A 20,309-nucleotide genomic window follows, 5' to 3' on the forward strand; every position below is an offset into this window, starting at 1 on the left:
TTAGCAGAAAGGCCACATTGCCTTCGCCTCTTGCACAGATCTTTCACCGGCAACCTTTTCGATATACATAGCCATTAGCTCCTCATTTTGCCTTCTCTTCTCATTTATATCCAACTGCGGCGCAATCCAACCTTCTGCATCAGTATCGAGGCACTCCTCAGCAAGCGCTCTAACCTCTTGCCAAGTTTGGTATTCAGCAAATTGGCGTTCATGATCGTCAATTTCTTCTTGGCTGAATGAATATGGGCACTTCCCGGAAAAGCCAAGCTCTGACCAATTCTGGAAAATTTCTATCAGACATGCACGGAGAGGAACAATACCCACTTCAGAAACTTCTCCACAACGAGTAAATAGCTCCCGAAACACACGAGGTACATTCATAGCATTAGAGGCTGCTCTGTCTTCGAGGAAAGTAGAGACTTCATAAGCCTTTGCCAATTTTACCTGAGACCATTCACGTAAAGCAATAACTCTGCTTTCTTCGTCAAGTTCGTCAAAATCTTCAGGAAGTTTAGGTTGAAATATCCCCTTCACATAATTGTGATTATGAGGGGGCCTAAGAAATACCGGCCACTGGGCCTGGAGAAATGCGGGAAGCACGGATGTCGACTGGAAGTCGATAAGGAAACAATTCTTGAAGGCTGGTCGGGGGAGACAAAAATGTTTCCCATGTGAAGGTCGGTGTGCCACAATGTAGGCTGGCAAGCATCTCTTAGTACTTCGTTTGAGTCCAAGAGCTTCATTAGGCGCAATGTTATTTCCAAGAGTTGGGCTTGCTGATCGATGGTCCCTCTGTAAAAGCTCAAATGGTCCTGTTGGCCTCCACTTGATATTTGAAACAATGCTCGCTGTGCAATAGATAACCCAAAGCTTGAAAGTGTATCCCCTAGGGAAAATTTAGCATATATAATATTAATGAACAAGGGTAACGCACAAGGCCCTCGGTTAAATTCCCGAGTCATCTCAAGATTGAAAGCACGATCGCAAGAAGGCCCAATCTGGAATGACTCAGAAGGATCGATGTCATTATCGAGGGGGCGAGTAGACCCCGGTATACCACCCGTCCGAAGGTACAATCCTCCGTAAGCAGGGAATTGTATGGCTGACAGCTGAGCCTCAAGCTTGGTAAGGTTCTTGATCAGCTGCAGTTTTTCAAACTCGGTCATACTGCCCCATCGTTGAAATAGAGGAACCCCGTGAGCTTTCTCCATGATTATATACTCGGCACCAGCAGTATTCGAGCCGTCCGATGACCAAGAAAGGACACGAGGGACGGGAATGCTTGTGTGTCTTCTGACTAGCATCATATTAGACACTGGAAATATCCTTTGATAGAAGCACACATACCATATTCTAGAACTCCCACTTCGCCAGCTGTTATTAACGAAGGTGGCCCAGCAATACGGCACGGGATTTTCGCTACCACTTCCGTTCCATTTGCTTTCCGCATTAAAAAAGCTTTGCTGAAGCCACCTTCCATTTTTTCAATGGCAATGATCTGGCTTGTATCCCCTCCGGCTATGGCGGCAGTTTGGCAAAGCGCATCCACATCGAACTGAACATATCGTCGGCCAAACTGGTATTCTTCGTCGACAAGGAAATGGCCGTTTGTGTACGCGAAAAGGTCATCGTGGGTGATAGGTACGCCTGCTGTGTCCTCAGTGACAATCTTCGCAACAAACTTGTTTCCTTACCTCGACAAGTTATCGACCGAGGCGCTTCCGGCAGGTTAGAGGCGAGTTTTGAGATTTTCCGGATGGTTGATAGCATGCGCATAGTTAATTCGAAATGCGTTCGCAAGGCAGGGGGTGAGGACAGGGAAGTTGTCTTGACCGGAATCCAGCGCCTTTGTATCGGAAGGGGCTGGCAGTTGTTCGGCCGGACCGACTTGGACTGGAAAGTACGCTATTCCCTCAATAGTAATATTTATATTATCCATTAACATCAGTTAGTTAACTATTGGAGCGTCAGGAGGGGTCTGTAATGTACGGTATGTAACTCTGATCGTTGACAGGCACCGATTATTTAGTTACTTAACTTACTTGACTAGGTCACTGAACTATTCGCTAAGAAATGAAGGATTGGTAATACGGTGGTAACGGTACTGCGTGTTCCCGACAAAAGTGAATGTCGGGTCCGGTCTCTAGGGTTCTACCGTACACTGTACGGCCTAATGGGCAGATATGCAGGTAAATTTCAGATGATTTTAAATATATGCAAAAACAGAGGTTTTAAGGTTACCAGTTTGATGACATGCAGTTTAATGCATCGGATTTTAAGCGTTAAAACAGGGCAGACTGGCTCTTACCCTTGCGCTAGTTAGTAACAATCCAGATTGCTGCTCCGACAGTAACCCCACTCATACCCCGCAAAATCGTAGTAACTAAAGCACGTAGAGTGACTTACAAAGTTATCTACCAATCCCAATCATAGGGAATACATCATCCAATGCATTGGTATTCTAATAGCTGTAAACACAAATAATTTGCCATTTGCTGCAATGGCTACTGGCAGAGAAAAGTTAATCGAGTGCATTCAATCCCAAATCGCTCCCCCCTCAATTTTCCAGTGGCAGCTTGTGAATGAGCACCCCTGGGGTGATGTCCCAACAACCGAGCCAGAAGACCAACCACCGTATCCGCACATGAAGTGCGGATATGCCCAGGCACGCCTTGTATAGTACACCCTCTAGCTGGAATCCGTGACGCAGCCAGAGAGCAACCAGAGGAAAGATCGCCACCAGTAGCTCATACCTTTCCAATTGGCATCCAGATGAGCTATTCACATGTCTATCTATTGCTTCATTTTAGTGCCAACCGCTATTTGAAGCTCCGAATGTCTGAGTCTAAGAGCGCTGGCCAGTTGCGGATATTAGACATGGTTTCAACACCATTTCTTCAATGAGGGTATCCTCGAATTATCCGCATTAGCATAATTCTCGCTTAACTTTCCCAATATATTCTGTCACCTAATACTAATTTAGCTTATTATTATTTTTCCTAGTCTAAAAGAAACATTACTAATCATAACATACACCCCTGGTTTAGTATTACGCCAGGGACGTCAAATATGTAGACTGGGCACGATCTCCAATATCCACGGATATTCGCAATCCATATGCACAGATTGCAAATTTGAATATATACCTCATTTCCCCTGGATATCCAATTTATTTTAAACAACGCAAATACCCAAGACTCGTGATCTGATCCAGACTGAAATAGAACATCCCAAACCTCCAAGACCGCCAACCAGAAGGTACAAGGCGTCTCCACCGAGCTCAAGGCTCGCCACTCCCCTCCTATCCACGTTCTTCAGTAGCAGCTTATCCATCGGGTCCTAGAATTTCAAGCACAATCTTACCAATATGCTTGTCCTGCTGCATGTATAGGAGGGATTCTTGGATTACAGGGGCACTGGGAACCTGATCAATGCGAACTAGTCTGAAACTACCCCTGACAAAGCAATCCATTATATGTTGAAGCATCTTGGTTCTTTTAGATATAATGTGAGTAGATCTCGACACGGCGAATGGGCCGCCCAAAATAGGCTAGGCGGGCCCGCGTATAGTGCAAGGTGCCGCTTGCAAGGACTGAAGTGTTATGGGCAATAAAATAAGGGGAAGGAGAGTTAATGAACCTATTCGCGATCGTGTTAATAGTACATAATATCAAACCTCACCACGACGGGTAGATATATCTAAATGGGCTACATATCACCTGTTAAGAAACAGGTCATAGATAGGGTCTACTATCCATATATAGATAGTAGGTAGCTAGGTAATACCTGTAGATAGTCTTTGGGTACCTGTAAGATGTTGGCACCGTGGGACTTTGTTCCAAGTAATGATAGATGTTGTCTCATTGGATAGTAATTAACTACCGTCTTGAAAATTACTAAGTTGCCTTAACTATTACACTGATTAATGATGTCCTGAGTAGTAACACAGCAACATTTTTTTAACAGGACAGCAAGGGTGGCAATGAATGTCAATTTTGCCAACTTTCTATCAGGAACCTTATAATTCTATTAAGCACAAACGATAAGTAAACGTAATAACTATATGAATACATCAGTATAATCGATGCTAGTATCTGTTCGTCCTGTTTGATCACTTACAAATCCTTAACTGCTTGGCGTTGGAAGACTGCACTGATCTGAGAGGATTGGTACTTCCTGGCAAAGATCTGCGGGATAGGAATTATCCGTGCAAGGCTCGTCGCACGGTACATTCTGAGGTACAAAAACCTCGTACTGAAACTGTGCAGCTGGGTTTTCTATTCTGAAAGAATACTTCGAGTTCTTTGTGCCCGGTATACAAACGCAAAGGAATATATTATTTCCAACACCGAAGGTGTTGCAAGAGGTCCCCTCGGCGCAGAAATCTTGGCCAGGGTAGGGCAAACAGGTGTCGCACGGTGGAGGGATACTTGAGCTCGACGTACTTGTGCTAGAAGTCGCAGATGTCGTCGGTGGCATAGTCATGGTGGTTGTAGTAGTACGCATGGTGGTGGTGGTTGGTGTGGTAGAAGTAGAGGTCGCAGATGTCGTTGGTGGTATAGTTGTGGTAGTAGTGGTGGTAGGTGTAGTAGTGGTGGTGGGTGTAGTAGTGGTAGTAGTGCTGGTAAGCGTAGTAGTGGTGGCAGTCGTAGTAGTGCTGGTAGGGGTAGTAGTGGTGGTAGTTGTAGTAGTGGTGGTAGGTGTAGTAGTGGTGGTAGGTGTAGTAGTGGTGGTAGGTGTAGTAGTGGTGGTAGGTGTAGTAGTGGTGGTAGGTGTAGTAGTGGTGGTGGTAGTAGGTGTAGTGGTGGTGGATGTAGTAGTGGTGGTGGGTGTAGTAGTGGTGGTGGTAGTAGGTATAGTGGTGGGTGTAGTAGTGGTGGTGGTAGTAGGTATAGTGGGGGTGGGTGTAGTAGTAGTCGTAGGTGTAGTAGTGGTCGTAGGTGTAGTAGTAGTCGTAGGTGTAGTAGTGGTCGTAGGTGTATTAGTGGTAGTAGTTGTAGTAGTGGTGGTGGGTGTAGTAGTGGTAGTAGTGCTGGTAGGGGTAGTAGTGGTGGTGGTTATGATAGGATTAGTAGAAGTCCCAGATGTCGTCGGTGGCATAGTGGTCGTGGTAGGTGTAGTAGTGGTGGTGACCGAATTAGGTGGTAATGGAACTGTAGAAGGGGATACACAGTCCGGTCGGCTCCTCCAGCTATCCCATGTATGATACCCGTCACCAGGCGAGGCAAGGACATGATGTGCAACAAGCGTCCATGAAATGGTCCACAACCACATGTTTACCGCATGAGGCAGCTTCTGATACATGTTGAGAGCAAATCAATAGATTTCGAACCGATTTTCGTCGATGTCGTGTGCGTGAGGTAGGTAATACTTCAACTCAATTATAAAAGTTCCTTTCCAAAGACTCCGATCCTTTATACTTCATAATCGCATGTCTAGTAATCATCGACATTTGTCCAGGTTTATGTCGATGACGCTATCTAGGATGTTTTCAGCGTGACTTCCGGATAACTAATCACTTTAATATCGGTGGTAATAACGGGTTCCAATTGCGCGGGACCCAAAAAAAGGTGAGTGGGGCCCAAAACATTCCTGACTAATGTTGGGTCCCGCTCCCGAGGTCAACTGGGTGCCTAATATGGGTGATCCTTCTGTCTCCTGTGTATCGTACAGCTTTTGACAATATGACATTGCAGTTTTTGGCAGGGTTAACATTCAGCAAGGTGTTCCAGGCTGCCAAAGGCCTCAATAATACTGTTCTCGACGACCCACATGCCCCGAAGCCAGATTTACAAGGCAAATGGGTGATCATCTCTGGCTCCAACAATGGTGTTGGGCTGGAGGCAGCCAAGTTATTTGCAAAATGGGGAGCAAACCTGATCCTGGCCTGTCGCGATCCACCTGAGGGACTCGGCGAGCTTCATCCCACAGCAGCTGTGACAGAATGCAAGGCTCTTGCCGAGGCGCAGGGTCATATCTCAACAATACAATGGTGGGAGATAGACATGGCAGATTTCAAAACTGTCGAGGCTTTCTGTGAAAGATGGTTGAAAAGTGACCGCGCTCTGGATATCCTGTGCAACAATGCGGGATCCCCATCTACCGCTAAAACTCGAATGACGAAGGATGGATACCAGCTAGTTCACCAAGTGAACTTCTTGTCTCATGTGTTACTTACCCTCCGACTCCTACCATCTTTAGGGCGGAGCGCGGATCCCCGAATAGTGTGCACCACATCATGCGTCCATCATTTTGGCATCTTCGATCTAGATCATTTCAATGGTGGCCAAGAAATGAGAGGGAATGATTACCACAACAACAAGCTATATTTCCAGATATGGCTCACAGAGCTGCAGCTCCGTTGCCTTAAGCACCCAGAATACTCTCATATCAGAATCAACGGCGTCCATCCAGGTTTTGTTGCCTCGGGAATTTGGCACACGCACGAAATGAAAAGCAATGACATCTCGATGCGAGCTCTTGCATTCTTCTTGCGTTATTTTGCTATCACTCCACAACAAGGTAGTCTGGCAATTACAAATGCAGCGACCAGCCCGGATTGTGGGCAAACTACTAGTGGTGGAAAATATCTCAATCGTATTTGGGAAGCGCCGCCACATTCCTATTGTCAAGATTCAGATGCACGGTCCAAATTGTGGATTAAGCTAGACCAGGTCCTCCATCTTCGGGATAAGGGTCTCCTTGAGGTTCTTGCTCTTTGACCTACCTACTACTTTATTACCATTAAGCGATTAAATTGGCTTCAGCTCGACAGTTATTTGACCAACAGTCAATGACCTTGACAAGACATTCAAATTAAGATAAAAACTCTTAGCTTTGTATCTTCAAAAACCTCAGATTCTCAGGATTCGCAGCTCTGCTCTCTAATTCCTTTTAGCTAGGGTAGTTCTGGAACTATTCGCTTTAAATTCTGCGAACTTCTGTTCTGCTATAATTGTCATGACGCGCCTTTTTTTAACGACGAAGGCGCCGCGGAAGCTGCGGAGGGAACTCGGAGGAAGGCTCGGTGCCCCATTGTACGAATTAGACCCACAAAAGGGGTTCGCTAGACAAACCACGCAATATACAAGATAATCGCGAAGGGAACCGAAGGGTTCCCAGGGATTAGCTTGGTTATCTTGCTACCATTGAGTAATTCCACCCCAAGCTCGCAGTAGTACTTGGCCTCCTTCAGTCGTATCGTATCCCCTATTCACGCCTATCACTAATAGGCTTCACAACAATTTGTCAATAGTAAGTAGTCTACATAAGAGTAGGGAACAGGCAATAACGCTCATATTTAGCATAATAGAACTATAAGGGGGGAGGAAGAAGGACAGAAGGGGGGAAGGGATTACAACAACAACCATTCTCTTGTGCACCTCCGTCCACGTTCGCCAGCCTTAATAATTCGGATGGCTCCTTCCTACCCTAAGGCGGTAATTGGTGACAGAACCTAGTAAGCAGTAACGGTGTTGTGCAACTTTCCTTGGTACTTCCACAATATTGCTCTTGATAGGCGGAGATAATAGAGAATCAAGTTTCCGGATCTATTCTATTCAGATACGAGCTTACTCCAAATTTAATCCAGAGTGTATTGGTTGACGCTTCCACGAACTTACGCAGCAAGATGGTGTCTCCGAAGGCGCGAAATCGTAGAAAGGGTTGGATTCTGAACAGAGCAGGCAAATTCAAAGGCCTGAACAGACGGTCCCCATCGTTTGGGGCCCTCCGAGGGGTGGGAAGGTGGCATTCGATAGGTGCATAAGTTTGATGGAGTGAAAAATCTTTCAGGAGGGTGTGGCGGACCCAAACGCGACCGGACTTGCTAGGTAGCATGAAATTCGTATTTACATATTATAACTTTTGGACAGATTTTAGACTATCCGAATGATATGACTTACTCGTTCCTCGAACAGGCGTACGATGGTGGTTCTGCGATCTCAAGCGGCCCATAAACCCGCCTCGCCCCTTTTTCATCGGAGCAGCATCAAACTAACCAACAGGGCCTTCCACACACTCAAGCCTGTATCAGATCGAACCACAAATCCGGTATGGTCAGGCCAGCCCCGTACTTTTCCATTGGCCGTATAGGTTGAAGAAAAATCGGTCCTATGGCTCTCCAGTCGTGCGAAGGGATAGCTAGGCGGATAGTCACGTATTCTCGAGTAAAATCCCGATACCTCGTGGTATTCAGTGGCTGGCCTGGTCGAGTTCAGCGGCTGCGGCAACCGCCCATGAACGGAAGTCATCGAGCCCCAAACGATACTATTCCCGAGCCAAAGCTGTCGACCGGGTTGTCTCACGATAAAACTACTGGGAAATCACCCTTCCGTTCCGAAAGCTCCTTAAGTGCACAAAAGCAAAAACCTCGGCCCATTCGCTGCGCATATTAGTTGGCCGGGCCTTGCTGAAATTCCCGGTAGCATATCAGCACAGTTCAGAGTTCTGGACTTGAAAGCTTTAGAATCATGTGTCGAGATTTGATGCAAACACCACCTAAATTTTTCTTGCCATTGGTTCGACGATTCCAATGCTGGCGGGGGGATGACGGCATCGACTCGAGCCAAGATGGGCCCTGACGATGCATCCCGGATCCACGGTTAATCGCCGGGAAACCCCGGTAACCACCGAGAAACCCCGACCGGGTTTCTCGGCCTCAATTTCATCAAGAATTACTCACCATGCTAGCCACCCCATCGCGAGAATGCCTGAAGAAACATCAGCTGGCTCAGCCGGGGTGGCTGCCAATTCGCCCGACACTCGTTCACGGCGACGTGGATTTACGCTGCCTGGGTGGCTCGACCACTTCAACAAGCATGACCTCAAGATCGTGTTCCGATGCTGGGTGGCTGTCTGGGTGGCTACAATCCTGATGTTCATCGGACCGGCTCTGCACAGCATCGGGATCGCCACCTTTTTCGGATCTCTGCTACTGTATATCGTACCGCCAGCGGGGATCCTGTTCGTCTACCTCCTTGGCGCGCTATCTCTGCTTTTTGGTATGTGTCTTGCTTGGGCCTGGGGTCTGATCATGATGAAAGCGGCCCTCGCCGCTCGACCCGGATGGCAGACACAGGAGAAGCTGCTGGCTCTCGAGAAAGCTGCCGGAGCGCAAGCGCAACAAACAGGCCACAGTCCGAGCTGGGTAACGCAGGAGCTTATCCACAACGGGTTCATGTTGGATGCACGGGTCACTGTTATATTTTTTGTCCTGAGTTGTCTATTCGTGTACTTTATGGCGCGTCTGCGAGCCGCTAATCCCAAGTTTACCTTGGCCGAGATGTTCGGTAACATCGTGCTTGATCTCTTCCTGTTATTTGGTCCGGGCCTGCCCTCGTGGACCGGGTCATTGGGCAAGTTGCTGGTGGAACCTGGGGCCATTGGAATTGCGCTGGGCTTTATCTGCTGTCTACTATTCTTCCCTCAGTCGACCTCCTATGCCGTGTTGGCACAAATGGAGAAATTGATTCGCATGGGGGAGGGAGCGTTCCAGTGTACGCGTGATCGGTTGGCGTCGGAAAAAACCGATCTCGATCGGATGGAGGGAGTTAAGGCCAAGGCTATTGGGGCCTACAGGGCCTTGCATCCGATGATGAAATTCTTGCCACTGGACGTCTCTCGAGGACGGTGGAGCGCTGACGATGTCAAAGGCCTATTGGAACCCGTTCGTGGAGTCATGATGGCTCAGGTGGCCCTCTTAGATTTTCACATTGCCCGACGGCGGGCGGAGATCAAATTGGAGGCTCTCAAGTCCCCATCGGACGGGTCACAAGATGAGGGCAGGCTTGATGGTATGAACCCCGAGGATGAGAAAGAGCAAGACACTTCTCGCAAGGGAATTGCGCGCTGCCGACCACGCGAAAACGTCGACATGATGCATGCGCTTACAGCGCCAGAACTGGGTGCCATTCGATCCCGGGTATTGGAGGCCCTGCGGGATACGACGGATGAAATACTGCAAGTCTTTTCGGAAGCAGTGACAGTTGTGGCCGATTCTATCCATGTGGTCAACACCAGGAGATGGTTCGGAGAATATCCGGAGGATCGTTACAAGGAGCTCTTATCGCGTTGTGAGAAGACAGTTGATCGATTACGCAGGGCACGCCAGACCTTTATCACAGACACGCCCGATCGCTTGATCGAATGCCACCAGGACCTTTTTAATGCCAGTGGTCAGCTCAAGTCCCCCGAGCTCCTTGGTCCGCATGCACTGCAGAGTTTGGTCCGCGGGATTGTGATCGAGGAGCGGATTTTCAGCTCGGCAATCGCAATGGAAAGTCTGCTGGAAAAGGTTCTGCACCTGTCACAAACTAGAACCAAACACCGTCTCTGGTTCCCCATAGGCTTTCGCTATGCTATTTCCTGGGTCACTGATGGCCGCGAGGGTGCTCCCATGGCCAATTCATCCATCGGCACTGGAGATGACCCAGACGCCGTCGAGGAGCTGACAAAGGAAGCTTATCGCCAGCTCCGGATCAGTCGAGGATACGGGAGTGCCCGGCGGCAAGGCCGCGTTAGTCGCATCGTGCGAGGAATATGGGGCTGGCTCACCAATACTGGAGGGATGTATGCCTTGCGGATGGTGATCGTGACAATCGCCACAGCTATCCCGGCAGTACTCCCGTCAACCGCGGGCTTCTTCTATCGCGAAAGAGGGATCTGGGGGGTGATCACAGCGCAAATTGGCGTTCTCACGTACATGGCAGACTTCGCCTTCTCGTTTCTAGGCCGATTGATCGGTACTGTGATCGGCGGCGTCATTGGCATGGTAGCGTGGTATATCGGGTCTGGACACGGCCCAGGAAATCCATATGGCATGGCCGCAATTACTGCCGTCGCGACGCTGATTCTGATTTGGGGCCGCTTGTTTCTTCCACCACCCTTTGTCTCTGGGGCCATCATGGCGGGTGTCACATTCTCCCTGGTAATCGGGTTCAGCTACGACGATGGTCACATTCAGACCTACGGCCTTCCGGGCCGGGGTACGCTGCTTTCTACAAGCGACTAGTGACCGTGTTGCTGGGGCTCGTCGCGGCTTTTGTCGTGCAGGTCTTCCCCCGACCTCCCTCAGCCAGTCGCCACATCCGCAAAACGTTAGCAAACACCATCCGCACGTTATCCGACCATTATGCCTTGCTGCTGTCTCACTGGGATTGCGCCAGCGACCGCAGTGCCGTCGATGTTGTGGCGGTTCAGATTTCACTGAGTGTGGTGGAGTCTCTCCTCGCTCTCCAGGGCCCGATCGGCCTTCTCAAGCTCGAGCTGAGCTTGGACGCCTTCGACCGGAGAACCCTGGGTCAGGTGCAGAGACTCTGCCAGGACATCAACCAGGCCCTCGGCCACCTGTTGACCCTGTCCGGAACCCTGCCCATTAGCTTTCAAACGCGCTTGGTGCAGACGACGGGGATCTTGGATGATCTTACCATCGGAAATGTGATGGCCGTTTTGGGAGTCATTGAGCAGGCGCTGAAGACGGGGATGCGTTGCCGGAGCGGCTGCCGACGCCGTTGCTGAATCGATGCTATGAGATGTGGTATGCCAACCATCAGGCGGCAGAGCTCAGCACCGATCTGGTGCGAAGCGAGGATTACCGTCGATACTGTGTTGCAGTCAGCTCTTATCTCAAGTTTCTCTCGTCCGTGGACGAGCTTGTGCTGGTGTTGAAGCAAGCACTTGGGGAAAGCCATATCGTGGTTCGATCGCGGGAAATTGATTCCAGGTTGCCGTGAAACCTTGTCTCTGTTTTCTCGAGCATGTCAATAGAAAACCTAATCACTGTCGAGTCACGGCAACAACGGCGTTTCGATTTGGAACATCAAAGCTAGCGAGGGAAGGAGGGGAGAAGAGGGGGGGAGAAGAAACTCCGAGGACAGATCTAATACATAACGACCACCCCTCTACCCTATCTTGTTCAAGTACAGACGGGAGTACCCAAAAACTACCCACCGGTATTAGCTAGCTTCCCACTACCCACACGCAGGTAAATAGGCCCTGCCTATTACCCGCCAAGAAATAGGTAATAGATAATCCGTTTGGATCGACCCGCAGGTCGTGGCGAGATCTAGACTTGGTTTTGGCGGGTATATTCTAGGCAGACTTGTATACGATCCCTACCTCGTCTCTTATACTCTTCTCTATTATTTATTCTGCCTATAGAAGCAAGTAAATCCACAAAAATTGGAGCATTCAAAATTATACGCTTGCTGATACTTATTCAAATAGTTTGAATAGCACTATTAAACATTGCTGAGGCACCTAAAGATAGCGCCCCACCTTGTATAATAAAGTAAGTAACGAACTAAACTCCATTGATTACCTAGAGAGCTCGGGCTTAATTCTCGAGCATTAAGTACTCTTCCTCTTTACCGTAGCCCCTTGTCAAAATTAGCATTAAGCCGATCAATGATATATTTTCCATCTCCTAACAGTTGCTTTGCGCTCAATCTCCAGTATTTTCAGCAAGGTTCGAGAGTGAGTACGAAGAATCCTAGCAGATGATAGCAGAAGAGGATGGCAGGTAGAGATAAATAGCAATCGGGGAGGGACTTAGGTGTTGATGATGCTGTCGTGCCTGGCAACACGGTCGTAGACAGATCAATATACGACTCCAAGTTGCCGGAGCTACACACCCCCGAACTGAGGCTGTCGTTCCTCCCCACGTGCATGGTCCCGACGACGCTAGGGTCCGGCGGCACGAACTTGCTCCTGCTCGGGTTCTTGACGACCTCCGCATACATGGCCATGACCTTGGCCTCAATCTCGTTCATCGGCTTGTGCAGCTCCAGGTTCTCTGGAGGATCTCCACTTTCCTGTTCAGGTTTGCAACCGGGCCTGTACCTTGATGCGAAAAGCAAGCTCCATGTGATTAAGGACACCAATTCATTCACCTTCATCCCCACCTTCAGCCAATGACAACAAGCACGACTGTGCACAGGAAGAAGCACTTTGTCTCGCTTGCCAATCCTAAGGGGGAGGACGAACGTCCTGTGGTTGATGTCCTGGCCCGTGTCACATGCAATCACTTCTGGCGATGCCGTCGATCAGCATCTTCTCCCCAGACACAGAGGACTTGACGTCGCTAAGGTTCTCCTCTGTCCTCTCGGCGACCTCCGGGTCTAAGCTCGTGAACTTGTCGGCCAAGGTGAACACGAACTGGTTCAGTCAGGTCCATGTCGACATTCGTGCTCGTGGGCGTGGAGCTCATCACCGCGAAAGGGTTGTACCCGCCCGTCGTCGTGGACGTGTTCATGCCGCTACGCCGCAAATCGAACCTCGAATTCGCCCTACTGCTGGCTGGAGTTGCTATGGTATGTAGCTATAGTAAGAAGAGATAATTAGGAAATCCTCAGAAAAATCAGAAGGAAACTTACAAACAAACGGGACTGCTTGACACTATTCCTAGAATGGTTCGCGCCTTCTACTTCTGATTTGCTCCCGGGTATAGCCTGCAATATATATCATGTGACTAGGTGTGGGCTTACCTTTAGTGACATTTTGATCCTCCTATACTATAGTTATTTAATTGATCAATTCTTGCTCTATTATACATATAGCTTCTTCTTAGTGACCTCCACACAAGCTACTGCACACAATCGATCGAGCTCTGTAAACCCGGACAATTTTAACGTTCCTTGAAGACGGATCTCCCACCCTTCCTGCGTGTCATCAACGGTACTGTCCCTGCCAGCGCTCGGCTGCTAACCTGAAGAGGCTTAACCGAGGCACCTGTAGACTTATTTTCAAGAGAGAGGCAACGCTGAAGGGCCAAAAAGGGTCGCCCTGGTGGCATCCTTGGCCCGGCATTGTCTCTCTCACTCGCTTCTCATCTACTGGTCAAGACAAGTATATTGCTCCGATTTACATACCTTATATTAGCAAGAAGTTCTATTTTATCTACACGAATATCCTGCAAATAGCTGTCTAATTAAATGAATCAAAAAGTGCACTGCGTGTGACCATCTTCTGCCGCAACAACTCGGCCTACCCCCAAGAACCATCGCAATATCGAAAATAAGTTGAAACGTCTAGATCAGCTTGAAGCCGCCAGGCACCAGCTTCTGAAAGACGCCATCGGGGTCGTACTTGGCGCTGGCGGCTCTGAGCTTGGCATAGCTGTCCGCACCAAAGCTCTGCAGAGGCTTCTGCGTGGGGAACGCGTCGTTGACGAAGATTAACGGGTCATAGAAGCCTCTATCCTTGGTGTAGGCCTCAATAGCGTCGGTGCAGTCTTGCACGATGCGGAACACAGCCGCGTCGTCGTCGCCGTTGGCCCAGCCGGCAGTGACTCCCATCCCTGGGACCGAGTTAGTACTGGGATTGCCATCATGGAGGTAGGGGGCCGGTAGCAAGAGATGCATATTTGAGTACTTACAGAGCTGTGCTTCTTTTCTCGCGCCGAGCGGGTCGCCGCCGGCACGTAGTTCGCTGGCCAGGACCATGTTCTTGGAGATGGGCTGGGTCATCAGCGCCAGGGTGCCGCTGGCAATCTTGTGCATGCGGTCGTTAAAGCTTGACATAATGTCAACGATGCCGACGTAGGTGTCCTTGTCGAGGAGAGCACTAGTGGCCGCGTATGTCCATCTGATGCATCGTTAGCGCCGCACCTTTCCTTGTAGAGGCTATCGTCATCAAACCTTGGCAGAAAAGGCAGTCCCGTGCTGGCAAGATCATAAAAGCTGTCATGAACCTTGGTAAGGTCCGTGACGTTGGGGATTTGGAAAAACGCATCAAAGGCATTGGGCTTGACGGTCGGGTCCAAGTAGGCAAACGTCGCAAAGATGGTGTCGTTTGTCAATGCCAGGTATGGGAGAATTGCGGCCTTGCGGTCGAGCTGTCCATCCGCCTGGAAGTCAGCGAGCGCAGCCATAAAGGCCTTGGCCTTGTCTCCCGAGTAAATGACGGTGCCGCCCCAGACCTTGCCCATAGGGTAAGTTTGCTGGTTGAGGTGAGTGACGATGCCTATGACACAACTTAGCTATCGTTTGGCGGTATGCGTGGTAGGCAGCATACCGAAGTTGTTGTTGCCGATGCGGAGACCGTAGTACAGATCCGAGTTCTTTTCGTAGCTGGCTTCGACGTGGCTGCCGTTGGCGAGCATAACCTCGTAGGAGATGACGTTCTGACAGGCCCAGCCGTACAGGCTGGAAAGATGAGAGAGGCCACCTGAAAGTTGTTAGATACTTTTTTTTTGGTAGGATTTACTGGCAGTTCTTGTACATACCACCACCAGCAAGCGCGAGGCCGACTTCATTGAGACGGCCACCGACGACAAGGCGGCCAGTTTCGATGAGGGACTTGTAAATGTCGCCCCAGCGGTTGCCCATGCCGGAGCGCTGCACCTGAGTGTCCTTGTTGTACTCCAGATCCTTGAATCCGGCCATGGAGATGAGGAGTCCCTCGTCAATGCCGGCAAAGCCGTGGAACGGCGAGTGACCACCACTGCGGACGGCAAACTTGCACTGGGTCCTTTGGGCAGCCAGGATGGCCGCCTTGAGCTCGTCGAGAGTGGTCGGCGTGTAGATGCACGTGGGAGCTGTCCATGCGCTCGCGGACCTATCATTGTTAGCCTGCCATAATAGCAGGTATGAGGCATGATGTAGCCTACCAGTAAGCGTCGGCTTCCTGCGTGTAGGTGGACTCATTTGCGGCCACCGTGGCAATGCGGTCCGGGAAACCGGTCTGCAAAATGTCACAGGCAGATAGGCAACCAGAATCCGCTCTTCCATCCAGCGAGGGCGGAAGCGCAGCGCGGTTGACCCTGATGGAGTCGAGAAATGCGGACATGTCGCCGGCCGGGCTGCCCAGGATGGGGCCAGCAGCGGCAAGGAGAGCCACAGCGTTATGCAGAGTCAATCTCATTGTGGAATGAATACTCATGCAACCTCGATATTGGGGTATGATCTACGAAGGGCAGCTTCTGGGACACACAATGCTGGTCACTGGGTCCAGTAATTATATCTGCTCTTTACTCGGTTTACTGGGGACTGTGGTGGTGAGACGGCAAAATCGGCGCCGGTCGACCAGGGCTGAGCTTGGGTATCGGCCGCGATTCCTCGGCCGATTTGCGGGCGCAAAGGAACAGGTTGCTAATTCGGTTGCGTCGAATGGGCAGGGCGTTATTGTTTCGCCCCAAAAGGCCTGATGTTTTTAAACAGATGGCATGGGGACGGGGTGCAAGCGAAATTCTGCTCAGCAACCGCCCCGTAGCATCATCTCAGCTAAGCCCATTGGAGCAACAATTTCTGAAAGATGTATTCATTTTTCGGTCTAGGTATTTCCTTGGTGGCAGCGTGGGTGATTCGGGCTCTTTATCGAGTTTATTTCCATCCATTGTCGCGGTACCCTGGATCCAAGGTCGCCGCGGTATCGACCTCGTGGTGGGAGTGGTATTGGAACTATGTGCAAAACGGCCGCATGCTTTTTGAGATTGAGAAGCTGCATGAGAAGTATGGTACGTTTAATTGTTCAATATGATATACATAATATAGTTCAAAGGAGAATCATAATAACATTATGGCCAACAGGCCCGGTCATTCGCATCGGCGTCAACGACTTACACGTCAGCGACCCAGCCATCTACCAAGACATAAGCCGCATCAACTCTGGCTTCACCAAGGACCCCTTCTTCTACCAGTTCATCTCCCTCCCCGGCACCTCCATCGGCGAGACCGACCCGTCCAGGCACCGCATCCGCCGCAAAGTCCTGACCCCCGCGTTTTCAACAACGCGCATCCACGAGCTGGCGCCGATTGTCCAGGACAAGACGGAGCAACTTCTGGCCCGACTGGCGGCGGCAAAGGAACCGGTGTGCTTCACGGACGCGGCGAAAGCGTATACACTGGACATTATTGGCAAGGTTGTGCTGGGGAGGGAGATTGGTTCGCTTACGAAGCCGGAATTTATCAGCGAGCTGAGTGAGCATCTTCAGGCAGCCTTCGCAATTGGATGGATTGGACCTTCGTTCCCGATCATGTCATCTATTGCTCTTTGGGTGATTCAGCGGCTCCCGCTGTTTATCTTTCCCATGCCCCAGGTCCAATTCCAACGGGTAATGGTTATCTGATTTACTGAGATGCGGTACAATAAAAGCACGGCTAATTAGTTCTTAGGCTTGTGCGAAAATGACGGACTCATATCTCAAAAACTTCCACAGCGACAGCAGCGATGGCGCGTCGACATTCTCCACTGCGCATGGAGAGAGATCGGCTGTCATCGACATGCTTGTCGATCCGGCGGCGACTAAGGACTACAAGGTGCCGACGAAGAACGAAGTCAGCGATGAGCTGACTATGCTGTTGACAGCGGGAAGCGACACGAGTTCTACAGCCATCATTTCGGCGATTTACTATATTAAGCGCCATGAGAAAGTTCTGAATCGCCTCTGTGAGGAGCTCACGAAAGCGTTTCCGTCGCTGGAAGAGGAGATTACGTATGAAAAGGTGAAAGAGCTACCGTACCTGGTGAGTCAAGCGAATCTCCTCCCGTTGAATACTCGGGTTAATACGTGTTTTTCAGACGGCTGCTGTCAAGGAAGTCTTGCGGCTTGCTCACCCTCTGCCCGGTCGACTGCCCAGGACTATTCCATCGAGCGGATATTCGCTTTATGGCAATGCGCTGCCTCGCGGAGTAAGAAATGGTTGCCCTCCTGATTTGTTCGATCTACTAATGCGTCTCCACAGACAAACATACACACGTCTGCGTACCTCTTGAATCGCCACTCTGACATCTGGCGCGACCCGCACGAGTTTGATCCCACCCGCTGGATGCAGGGTGACTCGGCAGACCTGGAGAAGCACGTTGCCACGTTCGGCCGTGGTGCCAGACAGTGCCTCGGGAAAGAGTAAGCTTTCTCTGCACCTGAGGTAATCGGCCATGCCCGGCGCTAACTGTGACGGTAGTCTGGCTTGGTGTGAGCTGTGGGTTCTGCTGGCCAATTTATTCCGACGATATGATGTGCGCTTGACGCCAGAGTGCGATACGCCCAAGAGAGAATGGGTTGATGTCGTTATAGCCCAGTATGTTGCAAAAAAAAACTATTAATTCTGAGCTGTAGCTGACACAGATTTCAGATACGCGACGAAGCTGTACATGACAGTGGCACCGATGGAAAAGTAGCGTTGGAAGGGCGTTAGATTGTTGATGAGCTGTTACAAACGTAGTCTTGAAAACTTGATAATTCGTTTCAGCATGGAAATGAATTGCGCGATGTCGCCCCCATTCTTTCTGTCTATTCTTTGTAATATGTTTGTTGCAGCAAATGTGAACCAAAGGTGAGACGCCTCAATATTCCATGCAGAGTTACCAGCACCGTGGTGGGCTCTCGGGTCAATACTTGCCATCATAAAGAGAAAATGGCGCCTCCGTATCGAATACATGAATTTGAAGTCATGAAATCTATTTTAATAATCAAATTGATATAGCAATCTTAAACCCGTATGCATGCACATTATCATCGACGAATGCTCTTAATCTTGACATAACACTGCGTCGCCCTATGGGCAATTCCATCCGTCGCTCCATACCCAGACAACTCCTTGTCCACAGGTAGCAGCTCGAAATTCCACGCAATCATCGTAACAATGATTCTTGCCTCCAGATACGCTAGCTTCTTGCCAAAGCACCCCCGCGAGCCCATACCAAACGCCAACTGCGGCCCAGCGGTGGGATCAAACACGACATTCCCGCTCTCATCATTCCGCAGCCAGCGCTCGGGGTAAAAAGCGCGCAGGTCCACAGACTCATCCCATGTATTCGGCGAGGCAGCTTGCGACGATGCGCTGCGCTGCTTTTCGGAAATGGGGAAAGCGGGATCGAGGAAGGATGCGCCGTTGGCGAGAAGGAAGACGACGGTACCCTTGGGGATGTGGTGGCCCAGGAGCTCGGTGTCGTGGAGAGCCTCGCGAGTAACGCTGATGGGGCTGAGGCGGAGAGCCTCTTCGACCACGGCGTCGAGATAGGGAACCTTGGCCTGCACGAGCTCGGCGGCGGTGGGCTGGCGGCCTTCGGAGGCAGCTTCGGGATAGGCTTTGTGCAGAGCTGTGCGGACCTTGTCTTGGACGTGAGGCATGTCCGTGAGGTATTTCAAGATCCAGATGAGGTTCGAGCTCGTGGTGTCGTGGGCAGCGACGACGTTGCCAAAGATCTGTGCGCGCTATGTAAGCAACGAGTGAGATGTGAATAGGATAGTTGTTCTGTCTTACCTCGTCAATCAACTGTTGACCGTCAAAGTCAGGCTGTCTATCTTGCTTCTCCGCAAGCATTCGCTCTCGCCTCACGATGTGATCCACTGCCGAACGAATCTGCGAGGCCTCGCCAGGTTCGGAGGAGTACATTCGCGCTACAGACTCCCTGACCTGTTTGCGCACGTACACGTCCTTGGTGCACATTGTGTCTTTGTATGATCCGGTCTTCTTCATCCACCAAAACGTCCAATTCGGCATGGGCGAGTTGATGATTTGCTCGATGACGGCAGTCCCCTGCGAGGCAGCCTGGAGAAATTCGTGCAAGCACCCGTGGGGGAAGCTGGTGTACTTTTCTTCTAGAGAGCGACCAATGTCGAGGCGCAGCTCGCAACGCTGCAGCGTTTCAATCTGCGCCCTTGTCGCGGAAATGTTGAGTTTCTCGCCAAAAATAAAGGCAAGGATGCCGTCGAGCGCGACATGGTCAATATCTTCCTTGGCGCTAAATGTATCCCCCTCCGCCAGCTTTTCCTTGAGCTGCCAGAGACCGACAAGGTCCTGCGTCCGCGCATAAATCGCCGGGCCAGCGACGTTATTTAAAAAATTCGGAGACATGAGGTCTGTCAGCCATTTCCTCGCCGCGCGCCACTGGTCTCCAGTCTTGAAGCGAATGTGAAAGGCACCCGCTGGTGCCAGCAAGTCGCTCGAGAACGCGGACCGGTCAAAGTCCTTGCCGCGGCGGAGGAGCACGTCCTGTGCTTCGTGCCAGTCGGCGAGGAGCAGCCATGGTCGCGCAAAAGGCCGGACGAATACCTGACACAGGGGCGCGTTCAGCTTCCGGGACTGCTCGGCCATCCAGGCCATGATTTCCTTGGTGACGATGACGGAGCGGAACATGTCCGGGGCATCACCAAGGAGGTTCTTGGCGGCCGCGGCATTGTAGGGGATACCGGGAATAGGCTTTGGGAGAAGGTAGGAATACAGAGAGTAGAGAGCAATGGCAGTGGCCGCCAGGCCCAATGCAACATTGGCGTTGGGGACGGCGGCGAGGAGATTGGCATCCATGAGCTGGCGTGGTTTCTCGTTTTCTCGTTTACAACTTTGGCAATGGGATGCGACGCGGAGAAC

At 50.5% G+C, this 20,309-nt stretch overlaps 9 protein-coding genes across 9 annotated transcripts; 4 read left to right on the forward strand and 5 right to left on the reverse strand.

Moving 5' to 3' along the window:
• N7468_010448 (uncharacterized protein) lies at positions 1–1,776 on the reverse strand (the record flags this gene model as incomplete). Its single annotated transcript, XM_058479743.1, has 4 exons — positions 1–609; positions 630–1,297; positions 1,348–1,650; positions 1,695–1,776. The coding sequence occupies 4 exons, from the start codon at positions 1,774–1,776 to the stop codon at positions 1–3; spliced, it is 1,662 nt and encodes a 553-aa protein (XP_058326311.1).
• Positions 1,777–4,125: 2,349 nt separating this feature from the next.
• N7468_010449 (EGF-like calcium-binding) lies at positions 4,126–5,304 on the reverse strand (the record flags this gene model as incomplete). The annotated part of the gene is made up of 1 exon (XM_058479744.1): positions 4,126–5,304. The coding sequence occupies one exon, from the start codon at positions 5,302–5,304 to the stop codon at positions 4,126–4,128; it is 1,179 nt and encodes a 392-aa protein (XP_058326312.1).
• Positions 5,305–5,684: 380 nt separating this feature from the next.
• Positions 5,685–6,722, forward strand: N7468_010450 (uncharacterized protein; the record flags this gene model as incomplete). Its single annotated transcript, XM_058479745.1, has 1 exon — positions 5,685–6,722. One exon carries the CDS (start codon positions 5,685–5,687, stop codon positions 6,720–6,722), a length of 1,038 nt encoding a protein of 345 aa, XP_058326313.1.
• A 1,985-nt stretch (positions 6,723–8,707) lies between these two features.
• N7468_010451 (uncharacterized protein) lies at positions 8,708–11,517 on the forward strand (the record flags this gene model as incomplete). Its single annotated transcript, XM_058479746.1, has 2 exons — positions 8,708–10,985; positions 11,012–11,517. The coding sequence occupies 2 exons, from the start codon at positions 8,708–8,710 to the stop codon at positions 11,515–11,517; spliced, it is 2,784 nt and encodes a 927-aa protein (XP_058326314.1).
• A 941-nt stretch (positions 11,518–12,458) lies between these two features.
• N7468_010452 (uncharacterized protein) lies at positions 12,459–12,770 on the reverse strand (the record flags this gene model as incomplete). Its single annotated transcript, XM_058479747.1, has 1 exon — positions 12,459–12,770. The coding sequence occupies one exon, from the start codon at positions 12,768–12,770 to the stop codon at positions 12,459–12,461; it is 312 nt and encodes a 103-aa protein (XP_058326315.1).
• Positions 12,771–13,172: 402 nt separating this feature from the next.
• N7468_010453 (uncharacterized protein) lies at positions 13,173–13,709 on the forward strand (the record flags this gene model as incomplete). Its single annotated transcript, XM_058479748.1, has 2 exons — positions 13,173–13,310; positions 13,641–13,709. The coding sequence occupies 2 exons, from the start codon at positions 13,173–13,175 to the stop codon at positions 13,707–13,709; spliced, it is 207 nt and encodes a 68-aa protein (XP_058326316.1).
• A 318-nt stretch (positions 13,710–14,027) lies between these two features.
• Positions 14,028–15,861, reverse strand: N7468_010454 (FAD-binding oxidoreductase; the record flags this gene model as incomplete). The annotated part of the gene is made up of 6 exons (XM_058479749.1): positions 14,028–14,296; positions 14,375–14,583; positions 14,637–14,961; positions 15,013–15,165; positions 15,224–15,555; positions 15,608–15,861. 6 exons carry the CDS (start codon positions 15,859–15,861, stop codon positions 14,028–14,030), a joined length of 1,542 nt encoding a protein of 513 aa, XP_058326317.1.
• A 390-nt stretch (positions 15,862–16,251) lies between these two features.
• Positions 16,252–18,117, forward strand: N7468_010455 (cytochrome P450; the record flags this gene model as incomplete). The annotated part of the gene is made up of 7 exons (XM_058479750.1): positions 16,252–16,453; positions 16,527–17,050; positions 17,112–17,462; positions 17,518–17,628; positions 17,682–17,842; positions 17,901–18,017; positions 18,072–18,117. The coding sequence occupies 7 exons, from the start codon at positions 16,252–16,254 to the stop codon at positions 18,115–18,117; spliced, it is 1,512 nt and encodes a 503-aa protein (XP_058326318.1).
• A 334-nt stretch (positions 18,118–18,451) lies between these two features.
• N7468_010456 (cytochrome P450) lies at positions 18,452–20,246 on the reverse strand (the record flags this gene model as incomplete). Its single annotated transcript, XM_058479751.1, has 2 exons — positions 18,452–19,144; positions 19,203–20,246. The coding sequence occupies 2 exons, from the start codon at positions 20,244–20,246 to the stop codon at positions 18,452–18,454; spliced, it is 1,737 nt and encodes a 578-aa protein (XP_058326319.1).
• Positions 20,247–20,309: the final 63 nt, after the last annotated feature.

The sequence above is a fragment of the Penicillium chermesinum genome, assembly GCF_028974085.1.
Source record: "Penicillium chermesinum strain IBT 19713 chromosome Unknown utg000008l:1.0-1752722.0:1.0-1753981.0, whole genome shotgun sequence".
Classification (NCBI taxonomy): Eukaryota; Fungi; Ascomycota; class Eurotiomycetes; order Eurotiales; family Aspergillaceae; genus Penicillium; species Penicillium chermesinum.